The sequence below is a fragment of the Ammospiza caudacuta genome, chromosome 1 (assembly GCF_027887145.1).
Source record: "Ammospiza caudacuta isolate bAmmCau1 chromosome 1, bAmmCau1.pri, whole genome shotgun sequence".
In the NCBI taxonomy this organism is placed as follows: domain Eukaryota; kingdom Metazoa; phylum Chordata; class Aves; order Passeriformes; family Passerellidae; genus Ammospiza; species Ammospiza caudacuta.
This window is the reverse complement of record NC_080593.1, coordinates 152,988,040-153,014,122: the sequence shown is the minus strand read 5'-3', so window position 1 is coordinate 153,014,122 and position 26,083 is coordinate 152,988,040. Positions and strand designations below refer to the sequence as shown.

The 26,083-nt window shown below is 45.8% G+C and overlaps 1 protein-coding gene across 1 annotated transcript in view; it reads right to left on the bottom strand.

The window, feature by feature from the left end:
- ADGRB1 (adhesion G protein-coupled receptor B1) overlaps positions 1-26,083 on the bottom strand; it is a 288,832-nt gene that overhangs the window by 133,037 nt on the left and 129,712 nt on the right. Inside the window, exons 4-10 of the mRNA XM_058809221.1 lie at positions 20,862-20,969; positions 14,663-14,827; positions 12,182-12,355; positions 8,474-8,638; positions 6,055-6,219; positions 2,548-2,649; positions 462-568 (exon numbers count right to left, since the gene is read on the bottom strand). Of these exons, the coding sequence (XP_058665204.1) occupies positions 462-568; positions 2,548-2,649; positions 6,055-6,219; positions 8,474-8,638; positions 12,182-12,355; positions 14,663-14,827; positions 20,862-20,969 (986 nt within the window). The remainder of the gene's footprint in view (positions 1-461; positions 569-2,547; positions 2,650-6,054; positions 6,220-8,473; positions 8,639-12,181; positions 12,356-14,662; positions 14,828-20,861; positions 20,970-26,083) is intronic.

Sequence of the window (26,083 nt, the reverse complement as noted above, 5' to 3'; positions counted from 1 at the left end):
TGTTCATAGCCTAACAGAATATTTATGCCCCAAAAATCTTGTTTTCTTACAATCAATTTGGAATTATTTTAGGACAGATTATACCTTACTGTCAACAGGAGAGATCAGTTCTCCTAAAGGTGGCAGGAGACCAGCAGAAATTTCTCATAACAAAGAATTTATGATTAACAAAAATTAAGATGCTTATTTAAAAGTGATGCAGCCACAGTTATAGTTAATGACAATGTGATATGAAAGGTCTGGAAAAACCCAGATTCCGCCAAGCTGAATATTAAAATATCCTGAAATGAACCATCTCTTGTCCATGGAGTGCCCATGCATCGCAAGGTAGGCAGAAAAAATAAGATAAAATCAAGGTAGAACAGGAAACTCTTTTTTTCCCTCTTTTTTTGTAACTGTAGCCATGCAACAATCATTGGGGAGGATCCTAAACCTGCAGAGCTGAGCAGGGGCTGCCTTACCATCATCTGTATGTTCCTGTAATCAATAGAAACACACTTGATGTACGTTGGAGGCTCCCAGTAAGCGATACCTTCTTCATCTAAGATGCATCTTCGAAGTATCAGCCCTGGAAGAATGAAAGAAACAAACATAGGAGTGAGGACAGGATGAAAGGTCAAACATTCAAACATTTGTCATGAGTAGGAAGTCATGGGACAAGAGGACACACCTTCAAGTTGTGCCAGGCAAGATTTGGGATGGATATTAAGGAAAAATTCTTCACTGAAAGGGTGGCCAAGCACCAGAACAAATTGACCAGAGAAGTGGTGGAATCACCATCCATGGAAGTGTTCAAAACAGGTGTAGATGTGGCATTTGAGGGTGTGGTTTAGTGGTGGATCTGGAAGTGCTGAGTTAATGGTTGGACCTGATGATCTCAGAGGTCTTTTCCAACCTTCAAGATTTGATGGAGATCACCCAGAACTGGTCAGTGCACCAATTCAGACTCAGCTACCAGCACAAAGGGCATCAGAGGCACCTGCAGATGTCTGAACAAGCCTTTACGGAGGATTATCTTTATTTCCTTCTCCTGCCTTTTACTACTGTAGAACAGCAGAAGGAACTGGGCAGGAAAACAAAAATTAACAAATTGAACGTGGCTAGTCAGGGTGAAGAGAAGCTTTCTTCTGCCCTGGTGGCAGCATTTTTCCTGGTTTGGGAAGCCCCACGAGCCTCCCCAGGTGGTTTGGTCTGGTACTTGCAACTAAAGCAGGGCTTGTGCTGCCCACGCAGCCTGGAGGGGAATAAACACCCAAAAGCACCAGTTTTAAATCAGCTGAAACTCTCTGAAAGCTGCTTCCAGTCCTCCCCCAGGCCTCCCCTCAGCTCCAATCCACAGAGGGCTTTGCAGTGGTAATCACATGCCTTGTGATGTAGAGGAACAGACATATCAGAGAGGAGGAATGGGAGAGGGATCACCCTGATGCCTTTTGGAAAGTCTCTGAGGATCAGGTTTGCTGGGTCTGCAGTCCTTTTGCTGCTGCCAAATGATTCAGTGACCTTTCTTTGGGTACAGCCCTTCTAGGATAGCACTGGGGATGACACTGACTGTCCCAGCTGAGTCAAAGAGAGCTGTCTGCATCCAACCCTCTCCCTCAAACAAAATAAAACCTTTACACATTATTGACACTGCTGCCACTATTTCTGTTCCTTCCTGGCAGTGAGGAACATCCAGCTGAGGACAAATCCCACCACCAGCATTGCTCCTGGAGCCTTCTCTTCATTACCTTCCACTCCTGTGGCCACAGGTAACACCTGGATGCCCATATCCTTTTACTTTACACCAAAACAATCAGACCTTCAACTTGAGTGCTCAAAGAAATTTTTAGAGAGGTGCTGAGGTTTCCAAGTGTAAGTGGACAACAGAATTCAGATTTCCTGAATTTTTAGTGTGGCAGTTGAGAGTCAGGAAGGATACCACAAAGACGTTAAAATTGTTTGTGAACATAACTGATGCCAATCATTTGCACATGAGAAGACCATGATTCTAAAGTTTAGTTTTGAATCTCACATTTATAAACTATTAATTATTACATTTACAAAAGAATACATTATTGGGGCTGCTCAGGTATATTAATTTCAAAGAAACACAGATTTAATTTTTTCTTGACAAGCCCTTAAAGTTTTATTACATATTGCCACATATAGAAAACTGAATGTCTTTGAGTTCTGAATGAAAAGAACAAAATAATGGACAAAATATGTCTCATACAGCAGCTGCTTTTATGGGGGCTGGAGAGAACTGCAACACCCAAATCCAGAGGAGCCTAAAGTTCTACCTGCTCTGAAAGCTTTTTGTAGATAATGGAAGGAACGTATCCCAGTGTTCCTTAATTTCAAACTTTCCACAGGATGGATGGAAACCACTTCAGATTATCCAGTAGCAACTGAGATGTTTGTGCTTTCACAGCAAAAACAGAAACCCAGACGGAGTTAATTTAGCCCTGGACAAAGGGAGGGAAGTCCACATGCCTGTCCTGTCTAGGGCACAAAGGATGAAGGATCCCCTGATGAGAGGCCACCTGCCCACCATGCAGTCACCCTTACCAGTGGCATTGCGGGGACACCGGACGGCGGCAGCATCCCCAGCTGGCGTCTCCTTCCAAACCACAGGGCCAAGACTCTCCTCGTCACAGATTTCATGGGGCTCTGCCAGGAGAGAAAAACTCTGTTGGTAAAGCTTCCTCCTCATCAAGGACATGGGAAAGGGAAGTATGGGAGCGTGGTCTGTGAGCCAGGAGGTTGGAGCTGCACTCCCAGCTCCGCCGGTGCTTAGTCCCTCACAAAATCAGTTCACCTCTCTGGAATTTGTTCTGCCTGTCTCAAAATTGGGCATTCATCCACACCAAGGATTAGCTCACTAGAATCCATGGGAAAGTCCACTCACATCCTTGCCTTGCCTTGGGCAGTTCTTTGCAAGAAAACTGCTGTTGCTACCCTCTACTAAAGAGTTTTATTCCTTAATTTTTAATGGGCAGATCTTTTGTGAGTGATCTCCATGACTCCACACTCCACCTCTGCCATCCCTCAGGGTCATCACCTTCAGTGTTGGATGTATCTAAAATGAGGCTTGGCATGAATCAGTGGATTAAGAATGAAGGAAAGAACAAGCAATGAAAAGACAAGATGGACACATCCCCTGGGTGGTCTTCATTCTGACTACTTCCATCTTGTGCACAAAAGAGAGCTGATCTGAGCCCCACAACTTGGAACTGCATCAGAAGTTCATTTCCAAGCACTGCTGCAGAGCTCAGGAGCCTGCAGAAATGTTTTTTGAGACATCACAGAAAAAAAAAAAATCACTGGAAGGATGGTTTTGGAAGCTTCTGTCTGTGGGTGGAGCTGAGTCGGTCCTGGAGTTGGTGGGATCTGGGAGAAAAACATTCACTACAGGAGGTCTTTGTGCTGAGAAACTCATTATTTACAACATGTAAAGCAGAGGGAGCCATGAGGATGGTGTTAAAGCTATTTGTCACTCCTGAGGGAGGGAAGGAGAAAAAAACTTGATTTAATAGTTTCTGATTACAGTTTTTATTCATTGTGCATTTTACATTATTCAATGTAAAATTTCCAACACGAAGGAAGATGAGTTTGTGCCTGCAGCTGGTCAGGACATGTCCCACTGCTGCTCTGGGACTACCCAGGGACCAACCTGGCTGTGGGGAGAGCTCAAAGCTAAATTATGGGCATGGCAAGTCCTGCTTCTTTGAAGAACTCCTACAGGACCAGCAAGCTGCCTGCACATCACTGCTCCTGCAGGCAGGCTCCAAGACTGCCCCAAACCCCAGCTGCAGTTCAAAGATGAATTCCTCCCCAGTAGACACTGGGAATGAATAAGCTGAATTCTCTACCTGGAAACAGATGCTCCTTCCCCTGGTTTAAAGTTCCCTTGTGAGTAATCACTATTGTGATGGAGCTCCGGAGGGCAGCGGGACCCCAGCTGTGCTCTGCACACAAGCAGGGCTCATCCCTGAGCCAACAGCTCGTGGCTTCTGCAGATAAGCCAGAACAGGGGTGGAAAAGAGGCAGTTTCATTTCCAGCCTGCTGACATGGAGCTGTGGGGCAGAGAGATTGAATAACCCAGTTGTGACAGCACTTGGTCACCCACAGAGCCTATCCCAGAGCAGGGAGATGATTTCCAAACTCTTGTCTCTGTGCTTTGATCATAGTCACAGATTGTCCCATGGTTCACAGGAGGGTTCTGGGGTATGGAAGCTTCCAGCACCCTCAGCTACAAAGCAGCAGAGCACATTAAAAAGCAGATAGGGAGAATGTTCACATGCCTTCTCCCCTTTTCTCCCCTGCTGGCCTGTCAAAATTTCCTGGTCTCGTCACCCCTGCAGTGTCCCTGGGGACCACTGAGGGATGCTGTGGATCAGAGATGCTCTTTAAAAATACACTGATTGGAGTTATCTTGCCAGTGAGCACAGGAGCAATTCCCAGGCCAGGAGAGAATCCTTCCCTTTCTTCTTCTTTTTTTTTCTTTTTGATGTTGTTTCACAACAAAATCCCTTTTACCAGAGTAACCTATTTGCACTGGGAGATTTTAATAACTAACCCAATTAAGTTCAATTCTTCTGCTCAAATCGAATCACACCAGCATGTGATACTTTCTGGAGAACAAATTGAGCGGGTTTATTTTTAGCCTCTGATGTTTTCCCCACCTTTTCCTTCCCTTGCAAATTAACAACTGCAGCGAGACCCTTCTAGCTTTGAACCCTGGCAGGCCCCAGTGCCTGAGACTTGCCTTTTTCCTTTTGAGCACTGCACAGGCATCAACCCCTGCAGAAAAAGAAGAAAAGATCGGGCTTGTTCTGCCAGGGCCCCAGCTGGCACACACTGAAGCTGAACTAAATCTGCCTCACTCTGTAGACACCACCAGACAACCCGGTGCTAAGATTTTCTGTGGCGAGGGAGAGCTTTGTGGCAGAGTTAGAAGAGATTCTCACACGCCACTGCTAATTGAGAGGCACAGCTTGTAAGGAGAGGTGATGCCTTTCATTAAGAGCGTAGCTGGGAAGAGTGACAAGGCTGTCACACAGCTTCTTTCTCTGTCATCTCTGAGCTGAACGTGCTGGAACTTCCATGCTGAAGTCCTTTGGCTTTCATCTCTTTGTCTTCAGCACTTTGTGAGGGAGTCTGAGGGGTTGGCTTGGCCTCCACATGGAAGATCTGCCCCCAGGTACTCCTGCATCAAAACTGCTGCCCCCTGTCCTTTAGGGAGATGCCCCTTTCCAGTAGGAATGCTGGGATACTGCCATGAGAATCTCTCCTGTCTCTCACTGAGCTGCTCTGACAATTAATTACCCTTTCAGTCAAAGCTCATGGCCTGTTACAATCGATGCAATCTGACTGCAAACATCACAAAGGCCATTGATTCCCCACCAGCAATTTCACCGGGCCCTTCAACTCAGATTGAGGAAGAAAGCAGAAATGGTGGGCAGGACTTTTTTTTGGTCTCTGTATAGTCTGAGAGGTAGACAGAACATTCCTACTTGGAAGTGTTCACTCCAGCTTATTTTTCACATCCAAACCCAGGTTTTCAACTGCCTACAGCTCACTCACCCTCTATTCAGCTTTTACACTCTGCAGGAGGATAAGATTTGGGTAAAGCTCTGGCAGATGCAGACACATCCTTTTCTTAAAAATTTCTACTGGTGTGAAGGCTTCCCAGAGGTAAAGGGTGGGAAACCTGTGCAGCATCCTTAGCACTCAACAACTTCATAGATTTGAGACTCTGATACCAGTTTTTGCTACCAAGCAGTTTCTCTTTTCCTCTTGTAACTCTATGGCAATGAAAAGATGAAACCACCAAGGCAGGGCTGGTGGGATTGACCAAATATTCACTAAAACCAGCACAGTTGCACTGGGTTATGCAACAGTTAAATCTAGACCTTGTGTCTTGTACGTGGGACATGGGTAGGATTTTATTAGATTACAACCCTTTGTAGCGTTCAGATCTCTGACAAATGACATGGAAGCCATTCCTAAAATCCAAAATTCCAAAATTCTGCCTCATTCAAAGGAAAGCAGGAGAGGTCTGGGGTACATACCAGGACATTTTCTGTCATTGCACTGCTTGTACTCTTCCTTGGGACCCTGGCAAGTCTCTCCACCGAAGAAGGGGCCATAGCACACCCGGTCACGTCTTTGAGTGCCACCTCCACATGTGGCAGTGCAGCTGCCCCACACTCCCCAGGCCTGCCACTTCCCATCCACTGAAAACAAAAAAAAAAAGGAGGAAAAAGAGGAGAAACAGCCTGTTATGTCCCAAACATCATCTGCAACAGAAGGAATCAAGATCCAAAGGTGAGCAGAGGAACACAGGGTGTGTAGGGCAGGGTTTGGTAGGAAGGAAGATCTCCTGCTTTGGATCTTGGTTTGATCCCTAACAGACATAAATCATTGCTCCCATTCCCATCCCATCAGTCCCAGGGTGGTTTTGTGTTCTTCTCAGCACTTCCATGCTCTGCAAAAGCAGCCCTATCTCTTTCCTCAGGCTGAGATTTGGGTCTGTGCTCCTGAACACTCTTCCCATGGGCAGGGATTTAACCTGGCAGCCACATCTGCCAGGCCAATTCCACATCTGGAGTTCACTGGGAATGTGCAATTCATGGGTGAAAATAGACCTTCATGGAGAAGATCTGGCTCAGGGATTTGGAGAGACCAGCAGAGCCCTTGGGCAAAAAAACATGAAGAGACCTCAAATAAACCTCCCTCCAGCTGTTTCCATTGCACCGATGCTTCATGTTCCTTGAAGAAAGGTTTGGGATGTTGTCTCATTCCATTGTATCTTCTCCCAGCATCTTTCCAGATCCAGTGGAAATGTGACTTCTTTTATGTTAAAAATGACATTTATCAAAATTCTGCTTCTTTTACATTAACAATGGCATTTATCAAAGCACCATAAAAATGTTAATTAGCCCTCACAACAAGCCTGCAAGGTAGGGAAACATTCTCCCCTGCTGTGCCACAACAACTCAGTGACAGAACTAGAACAGGGCCTAAGTGTGCTCTTTACTATTTGGGCTTTTAATTTTGAGTTACCACATCATCTTGGGTTGCATAATTCCTTTTGGGAAGGCAGGAGATCCATGCCTGCTCCAAGAAGTAGACAAAACTTACTAAATAAGAGGGGCAGCACCAAATCCTGGTCCTTTATTGCTTTATTTAGTTGTATTTTATGTAGTGCAAAGTATGACCTGAGTTGCTTTGACAGATAACTCTGAAATCAGTGAGACAAGGTTGTCTTAAAAGGGGTTCTGGAGCCCCTTTTTGTCTTTAAAGGTCTCCCTAAATTGCAAAGAAAGAGTGAGATTCCTAAACATCAAAACCTACTTGAGACCATGTAGAAAAATCCAACACCTCTGTTAAATACTGCAAATAATGGTGCTACCAGAGTGTAAAGGGATCCTCTGAAGAAATAGGTAGATCAGGATGAATTCCAGTAGGAATTTTTATTATTATTACTGTTGTTATTATTATTACTGTTATTGCTGTCATTATTATTAAGTCACAGGTAAGTGAAGTGACAAATCTTACACAGACATGAACAAAGGCTTTATTGTGACAGACCTTTCTCACTGATAAAGTTTAAAGCTGAGAGACAGTGGAGGATCCCCCATTTGCTTGAAATATGACTGGGAACATTGAAATGGTGGGAGGAGAGGACCAAAACAAAAAGAGGAGGAAAGCTGAAGTCCTGTGGAGGCAAGGGAAGGGTTTCATTGATATTTTCATTGGAGTTTTTTAAGATCATGCTGAAAAGCTGATATCTAAGGTTAGAAAGACACATTCCCTGTGGGCAATCACTCACCTCTCTGGGGTCTCCTGAAACATTTGCCAGCAATGGATTTTGGCTGGCATATGTTGGAACTTTGGATACTAAGAGTTTTGAGATTTTTGTCTTGAGGAGCGCAGGTCCCTGCTTTAGAACAGTAGCTAATCCTTCTTCTTCACCTTTTTCTTCATGGGTTTGGGTGGTATTTTATAATTAGAAAAGTCCACATTGCAGACTTCAGGTAATTATTGGTTAAAAGTGAAAATACTTTAAATATAATTTCTTAATTAGATAGTTTAACCTTAACAAACCTTATAAAAAAAGATAGTTAACCATTTTATAGCTAGTTAGTGGAATGCTGTAAAACTCACAACTTGTAAGACTGTAATATAAGCTATTATTAAATATATATATTATATAATTATAAGCTATAATATAGATTATAAGAAATCTAAAATGTAATATAGATTATAAGAAATAATAAGCATTTAAATCTGAACACAAAATACCGTCTTGAGCACTTTCAATCCCAACCTTAACAAAAACAAAAAAAGAAACCAAAAACCAACAGGCACAGTCTGTTGTAATGATCCAGATGCGCCGGAACGGGTGCAAGTCTTCCCCAAACAAACATTTTACTGGGATTGCAGAGGAAGATGGGCCAAGAGGAAGAAGAAGGCATTGTCACCCACCTGGGCACTGGCGCAGGAAGCAGTCACGGGTCTCCACCCAGTGTCCCTGGCACTCGGCTCCGCCGTAGGAGGGCCCGTTGCACTCCCGCGTCCGCTGCTGGGTCCCGTTGGAGCAGGAAGCGGAGCACGAGCTCCAGCTCGACCATTCGTTCCAGTTGCCGTCCACTGAGTGGCCCAAAGAAAGAAAACGAGCGGAATGTGAAGACCTTTCCCTCTGGGAAGAGCTGCGTGGTCAGAGCCACTGGCCTTTGCTGAGCAGGGAGCGAGGAGGGGAGATCAAACCAGAGCCACAGAACTTCAAAGAGGGCAGAGATTATAAAAAAAAAGTTCAGGTGACTGTGGCAACAGGGATTCTTGGGATCCTCTGAAGCCTCCAAGAGTCCCACAGGATGCAAGTAACATTTTAATGTGCGGTAACATTTTAATGTTCCGCACTCCACGTAATACCATAGAAGTTGAAATTGTTGATAATCCGACATGAAAGTCCAAACTAATAACATTGCCAATCACAACACAACATCACACCAGAGAGTGTGGCTCATGTTTTCACTAAACACTTTGAAGGGAACACTACATTACTGTGACATTTCCTATTTGGAGCCATCAGGACATTTTTAAGGGGCCCATTTTTCAGCAGAGCAGTGCATGAATCTGTGGAGAGTGAACTTTCTCAAGCATGCAAATTCTCTGTTTTTCATTAAAGCACAGCCAGAAACTCGAATCACAGTTATTGACAGGAATCCACCATTCCATGGCTGGGAAATGTGGAAGCAAAGGTGTGTTCCAACAGAGGACAGGGAACAGGGTGAGTGTGTGTGGTCAATGTACTTCTCTTACAGCTGAATTAACTCTGACAGGCTGGAGATGTTTCACCCAGCAGTGTCTTTGATAATTAAATAGAGGAGGGAGGGACAAGGAAGATGATAGGGACGGGGTTGGAGAGAAACAGGAATACATCTTATTATCATGGTGTGGACTGAAGCATTCCCCAGTGTGGTGGTTACACCCTAATTGGTCCCTGATCAACAGATCCATCACCCAGTCTGCTCTTCCTGAAGCATTTTTCTCATTAACAGTGGTCATCATGCCCTGTTTAGATCTAATTAGCTGCTAGATCTCACTTGGGAAAAACAACCTGAATCTCTGAAAAGTCTGAATTCTGGCTTAAATAACATTGCAGCTCATTTTTTGTTGTTTTTTTGTTTGTTTTTTTGTTTGTTTTTTTTTTGCTTTGCTTGTCTGTCCAAGAAAAATAAATTCCAACTGGTCCCCCATGTAATCTGCAAGGAATTGATCTGCCCTGTGTAATCCCCATTGCAATTGAGAAGTTTTTGTTTGCAAACTCAGTTAAAAAAAAATGTTAAAAGCATCCAAATGAGCAACTGTTGACTCAAGGGGGATCACAAGGTGTGCAAAATCAGGCAGGCATAAATGCATCTCCAAAAGGTGCTTGTTTTTAACAATCCAACCATTTATGCTTTTATTGTGCATAAATTCAAGGCTTCGTGCCAGTGCCTATCAATCCCAATGAGGGAAAATGTGAAACACAGTGTTTGACAGGTGATTATTCTTTGGAAATGATCCAAAACTCCACCAAGTAGGTCCCACCAGGTATAAATTAGCGTGGCATTTCTGACTGAAGGCTGTGCTGCTAAGTTTCCATGGACTGATCATAAAATCATGGAATCATGGGATGGCATGGGTTGGAAAGGTAAAGATCATTTAATTCTACTCCCCTTGCACTATCCCAGGTTTCTCCAAGCCCTGTCCAACCTGGCCTTGAACACTTCCAGGGATGGGGCAGGCACAGCTTCTCTGGCCTCATCACCTTCACAGGGAAGAATTTCTTCCTAATAATGATGCTGCCTGCCCCTCATAAACATTTCCCTGTGTTGGCAAAGCGAGACTGCGTTCACCACATTCAATGACATTTACCAAAAAACTGCATTTATCAAAAAAAAGATTTGCATTTTTCCAACACCATCCCTGCTGCTGATGATTGGCAGCTTATCAGGAGAGCAAGCATTTGGAGATGGCAAAATAAAGGAGTCAAATTCATAATTTGGTCGTTCAGCAGGGGATTGGGAACTACAATTTCCTTGTAGTTATTCACAAGCTGTAATTTCAGAAACGTTTTTAAAAAAGAGGAAACAAGGGTGGCTGTGCTGCCCCTCCAGGCACCTTGCACTGATGCAAAGATGCTTCTTGGTCAGGATGCTGAGGGGTTCCCATCACAGAAACTGCCAAGGACTGCTTGGTGCCATGGTCACACCACAGTGGGAGTCTCTCAAAAATGTTCATTTTGTGGTGAAGGCATTGTTTTCCTTCTTTTTCCCTTTTCCAAGGACTTGGGGCCTAGCCTGTGGCCTAGGATGTGGGGCTTACCCTGCTCCTCCACGTCTCAGGAGGAACAAAGGCTCTGTTGTTCCTGCAGCAGAGCATTTTTATCAACTGTAGCCACAAATCCTCAGAGCAGGGTGGTAATAAACACTGAGAGTGTCTGGGGTGTCAAACACCCATTGTTGTGCTTCAATAATTCCCCCAATGCCGCTCTCATTTGGCGCTGCCAATTCGCTGATTGCCTTTGTGGCACTAATTAGAGCTGAAGCCTTGCAGTTGGGCTGCTTGTCTTTTCCACTGCTGTTTTGGTCCCGTATTTATTTGTATTTAAATTAATTATGGATCAATGTTAACTCAGGGTATGCTTTATTGCCCAAGCAATGCCAGCTCTGACTTCTTAAATTTGTCTTTTTATGACAGAGTCAATTTGGTGTCTGGGAGGTTCTTATTCCAAGTAGAGTCTTCTGGACAGCAGCCAAATATCCAAGGATAGTTACTTGGAGTGAAAACTCAATGGGAAATGCCAGGAGGCTTCTCACTGTTTTCACAAAGTTCTCATCCCTCCCACAATCCCTCTCCTCCTCTGGGGACATAATAATGTCTCATAATGATTCTCATTAAACTGGAAAAATGTCAGTTGACATTATCCAGGGATAGGGAGGGAGTTTTGGGGAGCTCGCTCGTGTTCAGATTGTGTTCACCAGGATACCCAGAGTTAAATTAAGGGGGACTCTGTGGTAAACTCAGGGCCTGTCAGAGGAAAGAAGCCTCCGGAACATAAGTGGACATCCAGGTGGTAAAAGTAATTTCACCTTGAGGTTCTTTCTGATGTTTCAAAGTAAAACTCGAGGAGAGGCATTTGGAAGTGAAATTCAGGGGCAGGGAAAAGATTAAAAGATTAAATTTGGCATTGGAAGCCACTAGGAGTCTCTTACTTTATCTCACCACCGAGAGCAGGATCAGCCACAGAGAAAACTTGCATTTATACAGAATTAATGTACAGACAAGTAAAACTATTAATTAATTCCAGTACAACAGACCCAGTCAGGCAAAATAACTTTAAACAATTCAGTGGGGGGAACAGGTGAGAGGCTTAAGATGTTCTTGGAAATAGGAGTGGCAGCCACATCCAACCTATGTAAGGTGTCCTCTGCAAGAGATCTCACAGGGCAAACCTGAACCTGAGACATCTCTGAGCTGAACAACCCCAGAAAACATCTCTAGGTTGCTTCTTCCATGAATCCTTTCCTCAGGATCTTCCTTGGGGTAGTTCAGAATTTCTCTGGAGTCAGCTACAGACCTTGATGAGCCATGAGGGAGACACCAAGCTGGGGACACCTGCTGGAGGGGAGCTTTCAGATCTGTCACTGTCCCTACCTGGGCAGAGAGCGATGTTGCAGAACTTGGTTTGCTTCTCTGGGCCCTCGCAGGGGTTCCCACCAAACTGGGGGGGTTTGCAGGTGCGGGTCCGATCCCTGTAGCCTCTCCCACAGGTGGAAGAGCACAGGCTCCATGGAGACCACTCGTCCCAGGTGCCATGCACTGCAAGGGAAGCAGAAGAAGTGACTTTTCTTTCCCACAGGAGGCCTGAGGAAGTGAGGGAGCCCACAGGGCACAGCTTCTTCCCACCCGGAATGAGCAGCGTGTGGGAAGCTGGAGAACAAACCAACCCAAAATGTGCAAGAGGAACATCAAGTAATTTCTTATGCTTTGCTATCAACACCAAGTGTCTGCTGCTTTCCAGTCTTTGAAATAAACCAAAATGCACTTTTAGCTGATCTTAATTTTTCAGAACTTTGAGTCAATGGGGCATTTTTTAAGCAAAAGATGGATTTAGCTAGAAAGGAATAAAACCCCACTACCCTTAGGGAAGCATCATCACCATAATTTTATTCCTTCTTTTTTTTCCTCCCTCCCAACATTTTCTCATCGAATCCTCAAAGACTACAACATTTTAAGGCTTTCAGAAAAGCTGCAGTCTGTCTACTGATTATTATCATAGGTCAGTAACACCTCAGAGGCAAAGTTAGGGAGACCTGGAACGGTAAAATGGAAGGGGCAACATCCTCCAACAGTGCTCAGGACATCACTGGTAGGTCCTGGAATTAGACATCTAATTGATTTTAATCTAATCTAATTAGCCTTCTAATCTATATTAATCTAATCTTCTCCAATCTAATCTAATCTAATCTGGCCAAGTTATTTATGGAATTTTAGTCACTATAATCTCGAGAGGCCAAATGTTATAAGAATGCACTGATCTCTCTAAAGAGACTTCATCCCTTCCAGCTTTACCAGAGAAGCTAATGCCAAATCAATAATCCTTCAGAAAAAGAAGAAAAACAAATAAACAGGGACTTTTCTGGTCCTTCATCAGTTGTTAATAGTGATTGGTGCCCCAGTTTCAGGAAAGGGGGTTAAAAACTAATTCTCACCAGGCATCTTGCATGATAAGAGATAACCAGAGGAGGAAACACAGGAAGGAACATGGATGATCATTTCACCATGGATGGTGGTTTCACCATCATAGAATTGTTTCTGAACAAAGATATTACTGGTCAGGAGAAATGAATAACATTCTTAACAGCAAAATTCTTCAAAATAATCATAGAAACCTAGAATGGTTTGGGTTGGAGGTGACTTCAAAATTCATCTCCTTCCAAATCCCTGGCATGAGCAGAAACAGTTTCCACAATTCCAGGCTGCTCCAAGCCCTGTCCAACCTGGCCCTGGACAATTCCAGGGATGGGGCAGCCACAGCTTCTCTGGGCACCCTGTGCCAGGTCCTCACCACCCTCACAGGGGAGGATTTTTTCCCTAATATTCAATCTAAACCTACTCTCTTTCAATTTGAAGCCATTCCCCCTTGTCCTGTCACTAAATGCTCTTTTAAAAAGTCCCTCTCCATCTTTCTTGTAGGCTCCAGTCTCCTCAGAAGAGCCTACAAGAAAGATGGAGAGGGACTTTTATTTTTTCACCATTTTTTTTTTCACCAAAATTGTTCCTGACCTGGAAATGCCCCAAAAGGCACCTGCCTGCAGGTGTACTGAGTTGGACTTCAGACAGCATGGTATTGTCCACACCATGTAAAGCAGGTGCCCATCTTGTGGTGCTTGGTCTATCAAGAGTCTCTGTATGAGGCCTTAAGGCATGAAGAGAAGGATCAGGGAATAAAAACCATCTCCCTCCAAGAATTGCAGAATCATAGAATGGTTTGGAATGGAAAGGAACTGAAAGATTATTGTAATATTCTTGCTTGATGTCTGGGAGGAATGATGAGGAGGGCTCCATCTTATCAGAAGGTTAATTTATTACTTTATTATACTGTATTATGTTATACTATATTATGCTAAAAAATAATTATAAAAAAATTACTAAATACTAAAATATAACCAAAAATTGTGACTCTTTTCAGAATCTTGACACAGCTTGGCCCTAATTGGCCAATGAGTCAAAACAACTCACACTAGAGTCGAATCAAGTAATCACTTTAAGTAAACAATCTCCAAACACATTCTACATGAGCAAAACACAGGAGAAGCAAATAAAATAAAAACTGGTTTTCCTTTCTCTAAGGCTTTTTGCTGCCTTTCAGCTTCTCAGGAGAAAAACCCTAAGCAAAAAAAAAAAAAACATGTTTAGAGAATGTGAATGCCACAAAGGATCATCAAGTTCCACCTACTTCCCACTATCCCAGGTTGCTTCAAGCCCCATCCAACCTGACCTTGGACACTTCTAGGGATGGATAAACCACAGCTTCTCTTGGTAACCTGTACCGGGGCCTCCCTGAAATATCACAGTGGAGACACCACAGGTAGCCAATGTCCCTCCCCTGCTGGCCACCAATACCTGGGCACACAGCAGAGTTGTTGCACTGTCTCTGCTCCCGGAGAGGGCCGCTGCACTGGGTGCTGTAGGAAGACGAAACGCAGAACCTGGTCCTGGTCTGCCAGCCCTCCCCGCAGGTGGTTGAGCACACGCTCCATGGGGACCACTCCTCTGCTGCAGGGTCACCTGGAGAGGTTGGAACACAAGGTGAGGATCTTTGGCATCCTTGCATCTCCAGGGAAGAGGTTTCCAAGTGATGCTCGGCCGGCTGTGGGATCTGTGAGACTGCAATTTGTCCTGCAGATGGGGTGAAAGATGGGTGGGAGGGTGTGAGGGCATTGGAGAGAAAATGTGAGATTGAGAATGGGCTAAAGGGGGTTGTTTGGGTACTGTGTAGAGCTGTGGGACACACAAATTATGAAAAAAAAAAAGGAAAAAGGATGCTATGGAAGCATCAGTTCATTGGGAAGGGCAAACTCCACCACTGAAGGTGGTGGAGCCACTCCAGAACCTTGTGAGCTGGGATAGGGAACTTCCATTTAGAGATTGTACCAACAGAGATTAGACAGAGTATATGTATCCATAAACTGTCCACTTTTAAGTGTTCAACCCCTTTTCCTGCCTTTGCACAAACTGGCAGAGGAACAGTTGACAAAGTAGAAGGTGATGGTGCCCAAGAAGTGTCAGCTGATGAAATCCCAGAAAGTTTTCTTGGCATATCCTCTACCTGTGGAGATCTGCTGTGAGCATGTGATACAGAACAAGGATGACTCTTCCAGGGCATCACACAGTCCCTATCAACTGCTTATCTGATGGGGCAGCATTGGAAAAGCAGCTAAAAATATCCCACTGATGGGAGTGAAGAGCACTGAGATGTATTCCCTTTGTCACTAATATTCCTGCTGGGGCTGTTTCAGCAGCCACAACCTCCAAATAAGTCACCCTAAGTGTGAAATGAGCAAGGAAAGGATAATTTTCCATTAGTTTTCACAGTCAATATTCTATCCCTTGAAGAAAAATTCTTTTCTTCCCCATATGGAAACAGAAGCTAGCTCTGTTCTATTTAACCAAGCCATGCATTGTTTGGGTTTTTGGATTTTTCATGGATTGCTAGTAATTACACATAATAAACCTGGAATGTAATATTTGGTATGTATAGAACACAGTCATATGGCAAAAAATAAACCAGCATAACAGAGGGACAACCCCTTCTTGTGACAAATTCTTCAGAACCTCAGACTGCCCTGTGTCTCATCCCAAAAGGATGCATTTGACAAACCGTGGGTGATATGAAGGATCACAGCACTGGTAAATATGACTCCAAGGGTCATCCAGGGAGCTTGGATGTGCTACCCCACACCACCACCCCTTTCCCTAAAAAGCTGGTCAGAAGATGTTGCATTAAATTCTGGGTCTGCAACATGGAGAAGGAAAGAAACTCTGCAGCTGGAGATCTCAGTGAGAGTTATAAACCAGCTGCATGAAAATGTGAGAGCAGGAACTGTGGTGGGGGCTGTAAAGGTTGGTGACCACCAAATTTCCTAATATTGCCTAAAACTGTTCACATCTGGGTTTTTCCTTGGGGTAGTATATTTAATTTAAAATTTATTTATTTTTATATTTATATTTATTTACTACTGTTTTCCACGTGCAATGAAATTTCAAGCATTTGTGGCTCTCATCAATCTGCTCTTTGGGATTTTTTGGGTATTTATCCATGTTGTTTGCTTTGTGTCATGCTTTTTAGCACATCTGCTTTGAATGTCTCCTGTCATTCTGGCAGCTGGGATTTAAAAATACACCCACTGATTGAAGTCTGTTGAATTAATATGTGTTGAGGGGGAAAAGTATAGAGGAAAACCTGTCTTTGCTGTAAAATTAACATTTGTTGTCTGGACACAGAAAGAGGTGGAGGTGAGGATCAATCTTTCTTTTCCCTGCCTCATCTGCGCCATTGCAATGATTATCATGAGATGCAACTGCTGTTGTTCATTAAGCCAAAGTTGCTCAAAAATGTTTCCTTTTGTGTTTTATTTCATTATTCTGCCCAGGTGGCTCCAGTTAGATGAAAGTTATGGGCCACTGGTCCTTCCCTGGGATGTGTAGGAGACATTGTGTGTTTCTAGGCTTCGAGGCTCCAGGAAAACATCAGTCCCATATCCTGTTTCACAAGTATCAGATCTCCTGGTAGAGACAGATTTGCATTTCCATGGCAATTTTCCAGAGCCAGAGTCCTGCCATGCTCCAAGCTCACTTCCAGTAAATTACATTTATGGTACCACCACTTCATCATTTGCCATCCAGAGTATCCCAGACTCCAGTAGATCCCTTTCAGGCACACAGATCCCAACCGTTCCTTCTCCCTTGCTGGCTTGGATGCTCCATGAACCCCTGGTGCCTTTGCATTTCCCCATCCACCCTGAGCAACACCCTCAGTTCTGCACCCAACAGCACTCAGTCCGTCGGGGGCAGGCAGCTGAGGGATTTTGGTTAAACACTCCAAGTTTGGGTCCCAAAATCTTTCTGGGAGGCCAGAGGTGGGACAGGAGAAGCCTGCAGAGACACAGGAACCTCCTCCATCAGCAGCTCATGGTGTGAAGAGCCCACCATGCCACCAACCTCCCTCTCAGACCTGGCTGAGGTTTTGCAATCTCCATATTCAGAAGAGTTCTTGTGTCACTGGAGGAATGAATGGCATCTCTGAACCAAGTCCCACCTCTCCTGCCTCTTTCCTCTTCATTATTTATGGCTTTTGCCCTTTCACAGCAGAAATAGCTGTGCTTAGAGGTAAATCTCCTCAATTATGGTCCCTCACATTGCATGAATCCCTGGCTTTTAAACCCATAATACAGTTTATTTTCTAAGTGCTGGTGACTCCCTTGGGCTTGGTGTCATTCTGAACCAAGCAATTCATCTCAGTCCACTGGGACATTACATCCAGCCTAGTCTCAAACCTTGCACAAATTTAACTAATTTTCAAACCAAGCAAGACCCAGTTCTGAGACACTCTCAGGCATGAGACAAATTCATTCTCTACTTGAGAGAAACACAATAGTACCCATCATCAAAACTGCGAGTGAGAAGAATTTCTGCACTCCTCTGGGTCAAATGGCAGCAAATGCAAATTACTGAGTGAAGCATATTGCAATTATTCATCCCAGAAGTGGATTTTGACTCTGGTTTTTGATAGAATGGCAAGATGTCTGCCATTTGAAAGCTGCCTAGTCCAGCTCAGTGCTGTTTTGTAATTCAACCTGCCAGAGATTATAGAGGCATGGAATGGTTTGAGCTGCAAGGAACCTTAGAGGTAACTTATTTCAACCCCCTGTCATGGTCAAGGACACCACCCATTATCCCAGGTTTCTCCAAACCCCATCCAACCTGGCCTTGAACACTTCCAGGGATTGGGCTTCTTTGAACAACCTCTGCCAGGGTCTCACCATCCCCATAATGAAGATTTTTGTTCTAATATTGAATTTAAATCTACCCTTCTTCAGCTTAAATCCATTGCCTCTTGTCCTGTCACTCCATGCCCTTGTCCAAAGTCCCTCTCCAGTTCTCTTGGAGAATTTTTAGGCACTGGAAGGGGCTCTAAATTCTCCCCAGAGTCTTTGCTTCTCCAGGCTGAACAGCCCAAACTTTTTCAGGCTGTGTTCATAGCAGAGTGGCTTCAGCCATATTTTCTTTATCCCCAGAGGAGAAGGGGCCAAGCCCTGCCCAGCATCACCACCAGAGCCTGCAGGCAGCAGGGCTGACTTTTGATTAGTCCTGTGATGCCCCAGAGTAGCTTGGGGACTAACAGGAATGTCCCAAATGATTTTTCAGGGGTCTCTACCCCACTTAAGTGGAAAAATAGCCCTTGCTGCTCCTACAGATCCAGGTGCAGCAGATGGAGAGGGTCCAGCAGGTGCTGCAGAATGAGACAGGCTGGGTGTTAATCCACAAGGATTTGGCACTGCAATCCAGGATCATTCCAGCTCCTGGCTGCAGCGTCCCCATCAGTGCCTGCAGCTGCTCCATGACTACTCTTCCCTCAGCACTAATGGAGCAGCACATCCCTGCCATCCCTCTGCCAGGAGCCCTTCCAGTTTGGGGGTCTGTCAGTCTGACATCTCCCCATGTGCCTCTCTCTGCTCACATCCTGCTGCTGGCAGAGTCCTCCTGAGCCAGGAGAGCCCATGCCAGGGACCTGCTGGGCTGGATCTGGCTCCTGTGCTGTTGCTGGGGGAGGCACATGGGCAGCCAGCAGCACCCTGGCTGAGAGCACAGCCCTGCCACAGCCTGGGGGCCAACAGGACCTGGGAACCAGGAATGTGAAGGGCTGGCAGGAGAAAATGCTGCTCTCCAGCTGGCCAAGGCCATCCTCTCATCCTTATGAGATGGCATCAGCTGATTTCTGTATTTCATCTTTTCCCAGGTCTTGAGCAGTTGTGAAATGTCTCATTCCCTACAATCTGTGCCCAAAGGGAAGTTGTGGGCTTTGCTTCTTCATCCTCAGCTAAAAAAACTCCCTCTAATCCCTTTGTGGACTGCACCCCCTGTGTCCACATCTCCTCCATCCTGGTTTCCTTCCAGCCTGGGACAGCCACAGGGATGTGGGAAGCTTGCAGCAGGACAATGCACATCTCCCAGCCCATGCTGCCCTCAGGGATGACAGAGCCCAAGCCAGCCATGCTACAGCGGTGGCCACAGTGGCAGAGAGGTGACAGAGATGTCACTGAACCCAGCTCCAGCACCCAGCTGCACGGCAGGAAGAAAGGCCAAACTATAAACCTGCTGGCTGAGTTACAGGCTGGAACAGGAGCTCTGGGGAAGCACCTGGGATCAGGCAGAGTAGGAGCAACAGAGGCCTGCCTTGAAGTGCCTTCCCTTCATTTGGACAGAGATTAAGCTCAGTTTCTCCATGTTGTAGCAGTGCAAAAGTCCTCCCTCTCCTGCAGGTTTTACCAAACTCCAGGGATCCATCCTGCAGGCAGTGGGGCTGCTCTCAGTGGAGGGAGCAGTGTGTGCAGGGTAGAGAGGGAATTGAGGCTGACCCCTGCTCTGTGTTGAAAACCACAACCCCAACAAGTCACCCCCAGGTACTCCACACCACACAGACTCTGGATGCTGCACAGTGGCCAAGTCCTCCTGGGCTGGGTGGAGCACAGGTAACCCACACCAGAATAGGACCCTCTCTCACTTCTAATCAAATCACCTCTCTGAAGCCTTTCTAGAGCACAAAATGCTGGCAAGGTCACTGGGCAGTGATTTTTAACCTGTGGCCAGGTTCAGCACACTGTGCTTCGCCTGAGACCCCTGATGTGTTGAGATCCTGCCACGACACACAGGCATGAAGGGAGAGCACAAAACCTTTGCAGACTGAATCACAGAATCACAAGATGATTTGGGTTGGAAGGAACCTTAAAGATCATCTACTTCCAACACCCCTGCCATGGGCAGGGACAGCTTCCACTAGACCAGGGTTGCCCAAACCCCTTTCCAGTCTGGCCTTGAACACTTCCACTAGACCAGGGTTGCCCAAACCCCTTTCCAGTCTGGCCTTGAACACTTCCAAGGATGGGGCAGATCAGATCTGGCAGACATCTAGGTCAAATTCATCCCCATCTTCCCAGATCATGCTGTCTGATATTACTACACATTATTCCCCTCTGTGGCAGAAGGGTGGAAGGTCCTGCTGCAGAACCTACTGGAGACAAGTCCTTGCACATCACTAAAGACCCAGGGACAGAGGAAACCAATCCTGCCCTGTCCCCACCAAGCCCTGCTCACCCTCTCTCACAGCCAATGGGAAGACATGACATGGACGTCCGCAAAGGGGCTGCATTGCACCAAGGTCAGCTTTGGCTTCAAGAACCACGTGTGCTTGGAAAATTCAGACAAAGCAGTGACTCAGAAGTAGGCAGGGTGATGGGAAAACATTCTGTGGGATGGATGTTCTTGCCAGGGCTTTGTGTCTGTCCCTTTTTGCCTTCTCTGGCCGATGGTGACGACACAAAACCCCGCGGGGTGATGGAATGGGAACACAGGGGACGATGACCATTGGCTCAGCGTGTGACAACACAGGGGGAGCATCCCCCACACTGACCTGGGGGGAAGGAGATGGTTTGGGGAAGGAGGGAATCATTGAAACAGTGCAGAGAGCCCAGCCCAGCTGGGCAGTGCAGTGAGCAGAGCAGTGTCCCAGCTCCAGAGGCCGCTGTGGGAGGTCAGAGCTTACCTATTTGAGGTGCAGGGTACCCGTAGTGCTGCAGTTCGTCAGGGTCCTCTCGCTTTCTGTTATCTGTGGACCTCAGCGATTGGCTTCTGGAATTATAGCGTCCATTGGCTATGGCAAGGTAATGGGTCATGTAAATACACCTCAGTTCACTCTGCAAGATCTTTCACTACAAAGGTTACACGCGTTAACAACAGCCACCTGCCACATTCCCCTGATGTGACCACCTGCTTTCCAACCCCAGCACCCCTGGCCACCACTTTTCCCTGAGGTTTCAGCACCAAACCAGCCTGAAAGACTCAAGCTGGTTGGTCGTTCAACCCCTTTATTTTGACTAAGATTTGGGACCATGAAGATTATGATCCCTTATGTCTGGTCTTTAATCAATTTCAGTGGTTTTCTAGGGTGTCTGCACTCCTTGCTGCACTTGTGGAGGATTCATCCTCTTCAGACGTGCTGGCACTGAATCCCACCATCCCTAGTGGTGTTTTGAGATTTATGGTGGCAACTGGCAGGGTGGATTTGGTGGGAAATTCTGCCTTGCAACCAGCACCTGCTTCAAAATGCCCTGTAGAGGAGCCAGGAAACACTGAGTGGAGCAGGCAGGTGAGGGCAGGTGGAAAGGAAAGGGATATCTCAATAGAATGTCTCCTTCACAGACTTTACCCTGCCACCAGCAACAAGGATAGATGAAAGTCTGGTCTCAGCAGAGTACCAACAGTGCTATAGCTGGGAACTTTTCCTTCTCAGTGAGACACAAGCTCCTGACCCTTGTGTCCTACTGAAAATCTCCCAGTGGAGCCCATGGTGTGAGGTTCAGAAAGTAAATAAAGCATCCACAGTAAACCAAAGGCATTTAACTATTCCTTCCAAGCCCATGCTCTGCCAGCTTTTCATTTTCATCCTGCGTGGATCAGCCCTGAACTGGCTGGAGGGAAAACTAAAATTTCTGTTGTCTGTACTACTGGACATGCTGTAACCCTGACATATTCCCTTCCTAGCAAAGAGAGAAACAACTCAGCAATAACAACCAAATTCCATCTACCAGGAGTGCCTGCTGTAAATTAGGAGAGCTCAGCTGACTCCACAGGAGTCATACAGAATAGCAGAGAGCAGAGCTGAGCCCGAGTAATCTGTGATCTGGCAGACAATTTGTTTCCAAACAGCAAGTACCAGACAGAAGATCTTTTCCCCCAAGGAGGCAAAACAGTCAGACATCTTTTCAAGAAGTATGAACTGCCAAGGGTTGAAATGGTGACAAATTTGATCCCGGAACCCTGAGAAAATTAATAAAGGTTAATGAAGCTTCAGTGTGGTGGCAGGAGTCTTTATTGCCATCCAAAAAGGGAAAGCAGAGGAGGCAGAGGAATGATTCAGAGTCCCTGCCAGGAGCCAGGCTTTATATTCAGCAGTTTGGATCCTGGGAGAGTTTGTGAAATTGCATTATATACCATCACAGTTGCCGTAAAGCAGAACTTGAGGAGTCTAGGAATTGTCACATGGACTCCTCCAAACGTTCCCAGCACCAGCTGGCTGCTGGCTGGAGGGGATGGGATGGGGCAGTCACCCCTCTGCCATCCTCTAGGGAAAGATACCCACAGCCTGAAATCAGGACCACAAACATCCTGAAATCTGCAAACACCGTGTTTTTGCCTGGCTCCTTCCTGGAATAGAGAGGTTTCAAACCCTTTGCTTTTAATAGCTAAAAATCATGGGACTTTCCTGTGGGAGATTCAGTTCAAAAAAGACAAACTCTAAGTAGTTTTCCAATACTCATTTTTTTGAATTTGTTAGGAGACAACTTATTCCCATATTTGGGACTTCTCACATCCCCACCACCCATTCCTGGTTATGCCCACACACTTTCATCTGCTCCAATTTAAGTTCTCTCCATGAAATCTCACAAACCACAAGAACACACAAAATCTTCATCTGCATCACATCCCATGGGCTTCACACAGACTTATTTAGGCTGGGAGGAGAAAGTGGGGCTGGGAATCAAGGAGTAAATGTGTGGAGCTTGGATGGCTTTGTCACCTTCCCAAAGCAAGGAAGGTGACAGGGAAAACCTGGGATTGAATATCCCAGAAGCAGTGTTCACAGATGGACAGAGACATAGGAAGCAGCACAGAGGGGAGGGAAGATAAAAGAGCAAAATAGAAGTTTTAATTGCAAGTCTAACACCCTGAACCTCATCTCAGCAATTATTTGGGACTGTGTCACTGACATCTCCTAATGACTTACCCCAGTCTTGAAGGACTGAATGATTTCCTTTGCTCCTTGACAGGTATGTCAAGTCTGCACTGTTATTTCTCATGCTAATTAAAGCCAATCAGGCCTAGAGGCTAAATGAGCAACTCTTCTAGCTCCCCCCAAGCTTCCCCCCTGCCAGGGAAGCTCCACTGCTGCAGGGAGCCTTCCTCCCCTTTGGAAAAGCAGAGAAAACAGTTTGTCTCCATTTAACACAGAGCACAGCTGAGATCTAACCTGAACAGTTTCCCTGGAGAGATGCACAAACCAATCCTGGTTCCAAACAGAGTAGGGAGACACCAGGTCCCTTCAGAACATGGGGAAGTTTTGGTGCAAGTCCTACTTTGCTGTAGGCACCTGAACTTTATGGGGTGGAGGTCAAAACCTAAAGGCAGTGGGGACCTGGTTGGATTTCAGCAGACTTTTTCCCACAGCAGGGTCAGTGGAGAGGAGTAATCCCAGGATTAACAGAAGACCTAGACAAAATTTACATCCCAGCTGGAAAAATGCAGTGAAAATGGCACAAAAAACCCAAGCACCTTTCCAATGCCAACAGGAGGAATAGAGGGATAATGGTCTTGGAACCAAACAGGGATGTTTCAACTGCAGGCAGAGGCAAGTAGATGAGATTTTGAAGAAAAACACAGCTCAAGTGTGGATGTGGAGGATGATCAGTGCTGGCAGGAGTGGGAATAGGAAGCAGGTTACCAACACTTCTAATGAGAACATGCCATGTGTCAGACACCACCCTGCAACACAACCCAGGGGAAAATAAAATAAAGGCAGAGACTTTGAAGTGCTGTGGGCCAAGGTTTTAACATCCAAACGTGTCACCACAGCTACACAACCTGTACTCATCCCCCAAACAGGAGAGGCAAAGCAAATAGCAGGATCATGAAAATTATTCAGGCAAGGTGGGATGGTGGAAATGAGGGTAGGAACCAGAGCAAAAAGTGGAAAGAGGTTATTTAAAAAATACCCAAAACATTCAAGTGAATTTCACTGCAGTAAAACTGAAAGGAAATGTGGTGGTTATGGAGTTTTTGGAGCATCTACCAGCTGCTAAAGAGTAAAACTGAAAAGTACAAAATTACCGACAACCCCTAAACCCCAAAGTCTCAGTGGATGGAGAAGAGGGACATTTTGGAGGCCACTGGATGTATTGCAATTGCACCCAAATCATTTCAATTTGAATATCTGAAATTTGTGGAAACTGGAGGAGATCTGTGACTCTCAGATATGAAATGCCTGAACCACCAGTAAAAAGGGGGACAGGCCAAAGTCTCTGCAGCAGCAGCAGAGAGGAGCTCCTCCAGCTTGCAGTGAATTCTAGCCTGGCCTGCAGGGAATGATGCTCCCACACATGCCCAGGATATTTCTGCTCTGTGGCTGCAGCAAAAAAAAATAAAATTAATGAGAATCAGTGGCGGCAGAGACTGAGACTGAGGCTCAGCTTTGGGAATGTCATGTGGAACAAGCATTCCTTCACAACACTAACAGCTGAAGTGCTGCATCCTGAACCTGCTGGAAGCTGAAAATCCAGACTGGAACACCAGGACTGTGCCAGGGTCACCCTCCTGCACCTGACATCAGGATGTGGTCACCCCTTTCCCAGCCGTGGGGAGTTGTGGCTTCCCAATCTGCATATCCATAAATGTCAGGGATGGTTCTGTGCAGCCTCTGCCAGATGGGATGGCAGGACTTCAGCTGGCTCCTCTGCTGGTTCTCCTTCCCCAGGAATAAATGCAGACTGCCCACATCTCTGATTGTTCTTATATCTCTCCAGCACTGCTAAATTCCGACCCTGGGGTCGGGGCTGTGATGTTCCCCCTCTGGTTTGGATGTTGTCCATCCTTGTGAGGACCCTCTGACTGCCAGGTTGTGAGCAAACCCAGAACCCTGCAGCCAAAAAGAGCCACTGGAGCACATCCCCCTCCATCCACAGTGGGTGGACCTGGGAAGTTCCTCTGCAAGCCCCCACCACACATGGGTTGGCATTTTTTCCCCTCTCTCTATAAAACAGCAGCCAAATCCAACAGAAGGAGGAAATCTCCTCTGTCTGTGCTGCAGAGGGGGATATCACCAAGTCCTTTATCAAGGCAAAATCAGAATCACAACAAAAACTTTGTGTTTTTCTTCAGCCACAAAAAAATCTTCATGTTTTCCTTGAGCTGCCACAAATAAAGGCTCTGCCTAAGCCAAGCTGCTGTTACCAGACAAAGTTTCCTTCCCAGTCTGGGATGAGTCTTCAATACAGTTTTTCCTCAGCATTTTACAGCTTTTGTTTTTGCCCATGGAAAACTTACCTGGCTCACTTCCTGTTGGGCTTGGGTGTGTATCCCTGGGGAAATTTAGCCAGAAGATCATCAAGCAAGAGACTCTAGCACATGAAACAGCTGAGATGGTGGCCCAAACGAGTGGGAAAACACAAAGACCACATAAAAATGGTACCTGTGGAGTCATTCAGCCACCCCTATGCACTGATTTTAACCTCTGTGTCTTCCAGGCAACGTGTTCAGACTCAGCTCTGGGGCCCAGGTGTCTGCACCCACATTTTGGTGACCTGGCTGGCACAAATCACAGCTCTTGGAAAAACTGAGAGGTTTCTCCTACCATTCCCACTCCTTCATGCTGAGACCTGCTGAAAGCCCACCTGGGGGCTGCTCTGGAAGAGGAAAATGGCAGGACCTGGGCAAGGTCCACCTGGGGGAAGAGCTCTGTGACAAGATAGCTCTGGAATGTTTGCCATGGCCTGGCAAAATAAAACAACCAATGAAACCCTCGAAGATGTTCCACAAAAGTTCTTCTCAGCAGCTCCAGGGAGCTGTCGTGACTCTGAGAACCTGCCCCAGAGGCAGGAGATCCAATTAAACAGCTAAAACACCCTTGCTAATCACTCATCAGCTTCTGAGCCACTTTGGCAGAAGTGGGAGAGGAGAAGTGAAAGGAAAAAGATGGGTTTATCCTTGTTTTGA